Here is a 4,513-nt window from a genome sequence, read left to right as displayed (position 1 = left end):
CCCTCAAGTGTTCTTGCTTTTGTTCATCTTTCAAGGCTCGTTCTTACTTCGTTCTTCTGTTGTTCTTCGTGAAAATCTTAAGGGAATTCTATTGAATCCTTTATTGTTGCGAGTGAAGTTGACTTGGGCGTTTTTGCTGCTGAATCTTTTTTTGTTACAAGTTAGGCTGACTTAGGCGTTTTGAGCAGAGAAACTGCCTAAGGCCGCACGGATCGCGTGGGAAAACTCTAAGTCCGTGACAGTTGGTATCCGAGCTAAGGTTCGAAGCCACCGTTGAAAGATGTCAAAAGAAGTTGAGGGAATGGAGACCCGTGGGAGGGCTAGGAAAGCCAGTCGCTCAAGGGACATATTGTCAGCTTTAGAGGATCGCGTCGTCACTCTCGAGAGTTCAATGGGGGATATCAAGGAGAGGGTTGAAGATGTTGATGATAGGCTCCATGATGGACTGCAGTCCATGCAGGAGCAGCTTAAAGAGTATGTGACGGATAATATGAAACAGTTGACTGGTAGAGATGATGCCATTGAGGCTATGGTGGTGGCCTTGAAGGGAGAGATTGCGGAGCTCAAGGGTGAACTCACAATCTACAAGGTTGCCTTGGGCAATGGTGGGTTAGCGGCTGCCGCACCCAAGCCCAATATTGATGTTCCCAAGCCCAAAAAGTTTAAGGGAACAAGGTCCGCAAGAGATGTGGACAACTTTTTGTGGGGAATCGAGCAATACTTCTGTGCCAAAGGCATCACGGAGGATGTCACTAAGGTAACTACTGCTGCGATGTATTTATCTGACTTTGCTTTGTTGTGGTGGCGTCGTAGGTCCACTGATGTGAGACGTGGTGGGTCTGAAATCGAAACATAGGAGGAGTTTCGATGTGAGTTCAAAGCACAGTTTTACCCAGAGTATGCCGAGGATGAGGCTCGGGCAAGGTTGCGTCGGCTTGCGCAACAAGGCACTGTGAGGGAGTATGTACAGGAGTTTAGCAAGCTTATGCTCCAAATCTCAGATATGGGGGAGAAAGAGGCATTCTTTTCCTTTATGAACGGATTAAAACAGTGGGCGAAGCAAGAGTTGCAGCGCCGAGGAGTTCAAAAGCTCACCAAGGCTATGTCAGTAGCAGAATCACTTGCTGAATTTGGTGGGAGGAAAGACAATTCCAATTCTTCTAAACCCAGATTAAAGGGTAATAGTGGGGGAGATAAAGAAAGGCCCACTAGGAACGGCGATGGTAAGAAACCTTGGGACAAGAGAAAGAGTGGGCCTATAAGGTGCTTCCACTGTGAGGGTCCACATATGATCAAGGACTGTCCAAAGAAGGCCGCTCTCAAGGCTATGGAAGCAAAGGGGGAGTCCGATATGGAGGATAACAACCTTGGATCGATACTAGGGGGTGTCGAAGATAGAATGAGCCATGGTTTGATGTTTGTAGACATCATTGTGGCCGGCAGAAAATTGAATGCGCTCGTCGACACAGGCGCTTCTGATTTATTCATGTCTGAGGAGGTTGCTTGTAAACTAGGCCTCAAGATAGATAATGAAGGGGGTCGGATCAAAACAGTGAACTCGAAAAGTATTCCAATCAAGGGGGTTGCAAAGGGAGTGGATCTTCAGCTCGGCAATTGGTCAGGGAAGGTATCCATTAAGGTAATACCACTTGATGACTATGATTTTGTGGTGGGACTAAGCTTCCTTGATCAGGTTAAAGCTCTTATTGCCCCTTCGAGCAATTACATGGTGATTTCAGATGCGAAACATCAATGCATGGTGAAAGTGACAAGGAAGAGAAGCTTTGAGGGAAAAACACTATCAGCAATTCAATTTGCTAAAGGTGTACGGAGAAATGAAGTCTCATATTTAGCCACCTTGAAGATCGAAGAGACCGCTAAGTTTGTTAGTGAGACCCCGAAAAAAGTGGGACAATTGCTACAATCATTTCGAGATGTAATGCCTGCTCAGTTGCCAAAAAGTTTACCACCCAAGAGGGAGGTGGACCACAAAATCAAGTTAGTATCCAATGTGGTGCCGCCAGCAAGGGCCCCCTATCGTATGTCTCCGCCAGAATTAGAAGAGTTACGGAAACAATTGAAAGAACTTTTGGATGCGGGATTCATTAGACCATCTAAATCCCCATATGGTGCGCCAGTGTTGTTCCAAAAGAAACACGATGGGTCCTTAAGAATGTGCATCGATTATCGAGCTCTAAACAAGATCACCGTGAAGAATAGGTATCCTATTCCTCTTATCGCAAATTTGTTCGACCAGCTTGGTAGTGCAAGATGGTTTACCAAGTTAGATTTAAGATCGGGGTATCATCAAGTTCGGATAGTCGAGGGGGACGAACCAAAGACAGCTTGTGTGACACGGTACGGTTCGTATGAGTTCTTTGTGATGCCTTTCGGACTCACGAATGCTCCAGCTACATTCTGCACCCTAATGAATAAGGTACTTCAACCCTTTCTTGATCGTTTTGTGGTTGTTTACCTTGACGATATTGTGGTCTATAACAAGTCGCTTGAAGAGCACGTAAGACACTTGAGGGAGGTGTTCCAGACTTTGAGGGAAAATGAGCTGTTCGTCAAGGAGGAGAAATGCTCATTTGCCCAACAAGAGGTGCCATTCTTAGGCCACATTGTGGGAGGCGGTAAGATCCGAATGGATAAAAATAAGATTCGAGCCATTTCAGAGTGGGAGCCTCCAACCAAGGTAACAGAGTTGAGATCATTCCTTGGATTGGCAAATTACTATCGCCGCTTTGTCGAAGGCTACTCCAAAATTACCACTCCCTTGACGGACATGTTGAAGAAGGGGAAGGTATGGGATTGGAATCTAGAATGTGAGAAGGCCTTCAACCAATTGAAGTAAGAAATGACGAGGGAGCCCGTACTTGTCTTGCCGGATTTTACGAAGCCTTACGAGGTATGTACAGATGCATCAGATTATGCTATTGGGGGAGTACTGATGCAAGATGGACACCCAATTGCTTTTGAGAGTCGAAAACTTAACGAGACAGAACGTAGATATACGGTCCAAGAGAAAGAGATGACTGCGGTAGTACACTGCTTGCGCACATGGAGACATTATTTATTGGGTTCCAGGTTCGTGGTCCTTACCGATAATGTTGCCAATAGTTACTTTCTAACCCAGAAAAAGTTGTCTCCCAAGCAGGCTCGTTGGCAGGTTTTACTAGCAGAGTTTGATTTCACAATGGAATATAAACCAGGAAGTGCCAACAATGTTGCTGATGCACTTAGTCGAAAGATGGAATTCGCAGCAATCAGTCAACCTGATGGCTCTTTGTTGGAACGCATTCGAGAGGGATTGTCCCATGATCCTACGGCCAAAAATTTGATTGAGCTTGCCAATGAGGGAAAAACAAGAAGATTTTGGCTTGATGGGGAGCTAGTATACACTCATGGACACCGCCTCTATGTGCCCCATTATGGGAAACTCCGTAAGGAAGTCATGAAGGAATGTCATGACTCGAAATAGGCAGGCCATCCAGGGATGCATCGCACTTTGGCCCTTTTGGAGGATCGCTATTATTGGCCTCACATGGGTGCTGATGTGGAAACCTATGTGAAAACTTGTCTAGTGTGCCAACAAGACAAGGTTGAGTTAAAGACTCCAGCCGGCTTGCTTCAACCCCTGCCAGTCCGAGAAAGGCCATGGGAGAGTTTATCCATGGATTTTATTATTGGTTTGCCTAAGTCTGACGGGTTTGCTAGTATTCTTGTTGTGGTGGACAGGTTTTCAAAGTATGCGACTTTTATTCCGGCGACCAAAGAGTGCCCTGCTGAGGAAGCAGCTCGGTTATTCCTTAGACACGTGGTGAAATATTGGGGAGTGCCACTATCTATTATCAGCGATCGAGATGGTCGATTTACTGGTCGGTTCTGGACGGAGTTGTTCAAGTCAATGGGCTCAGATTTGAACTTCTCCACGAGCATGCATCCACAAACTGATGGGCAAACTAAACGAGTAAATGCACTGTTGGAGACGTATCTTCGGCACTATGTGAGTGCCACACAAAGGGATTGGCCAAAGTTGCTGGATGTGGCCCAATTTTCATATAACATGCAACAAAGTGGGACCACGAATCAAAGTCCATTTGAAATAGTGACGGGTCAACAGCCACTCACACCCAACGCTGTTGTTACCCATTACACAAGACCAAATCCGGCAGCCTATAGATTCGCAAAAGATTGGCAAGAGAAGAATGACTTGGTTAGAGCTTGTTTACACAAGGCAAGTAAGCGTAGCAAGAAGTGGGCTGATCAGAACCGAAGGGATGTACAATTTCAAGTGGGTGACTCAGTCCTTGCTAAACTACACTTGATTTTACGATATACTGGTTTGCACAAGGGTCTTGTGCGAAGGTATGAAGGGCCATTTAAAGTTGTGAAGAGAGTGGGCAAGGTGGTCTACAAGCTGGAGTTGCCACCAAAACTTAAAGTACACCCAGTCTTCCATGTAAGCATGCTTAAGCCGTTTCATGAGGATCAAGAAGATCCGAATTGA

The 4,513-nt window shown here is 45.8% G+C and overlaps 1 protein-coding gene across 1 annotated transcript; it reads left to right on the top strand.

The window, feature by feature from the left end:
- Positions 1 to 280: 280 nt before the first annotated feature.
- On the top strand, positions 281 to 4,513 carry LOC121203758 (uncharacterized). Its single transcript, XM_041074209.1, has 4 exons — positions 281 to 757; positions 857 to 2,358; positions 3,742 to 3,881; positions 4,113 to 4,513. The coding sequence occupies exons 1-4, from the start codon at positions 281 to 283 to the stop codon at positions 4,511 to 4,513; spliced, it is 2,520 nt and encodes an 839-aa protein (XP_040930143.1).

Source organism: Gossypium hirsutum, chromosome A07 (genome assembly GCF_007990345.1).
Source record: "Gossypium hirsutum isolate 1008001.06 chromosome A07, Gossypium_hirsutum_v2.1, whole genome shotgun sequence".
Taxonomy (NCBI): domain Eukaryota; kingdom Viridiplantae; phylum Streptophyta; class Magnoliopsida; order Malvales; family Malvaceae; genus Gossypium; species Gossypium hirsutum.
This window is presented reverse-complemented; position numbering and strand designations above follow the sequence as displayed.

Coding starts and splice junctions, on each gene's coding strand:
- LOC121203758 (XM_041074209.1), top strand. CDS start 281: ATGTCAAAAGAAGTTGAGGGAATGGAGACCCGTGGGAGGGCTAGGAAA. Junction 758..856: donor TCACGGAGGATGTCACTAAG/GTAACTACTGCT, acceptor ATCGAAACATAG/GAGGAGTTTCGATGTGAGTT. Junction 2,359..3,741: donor AAGACAGCTTGTGTGACACG/GTACGGTTCGTA, acceptor TGTGGTGGACAG/GTTTTCAAAGTATGCGACTT.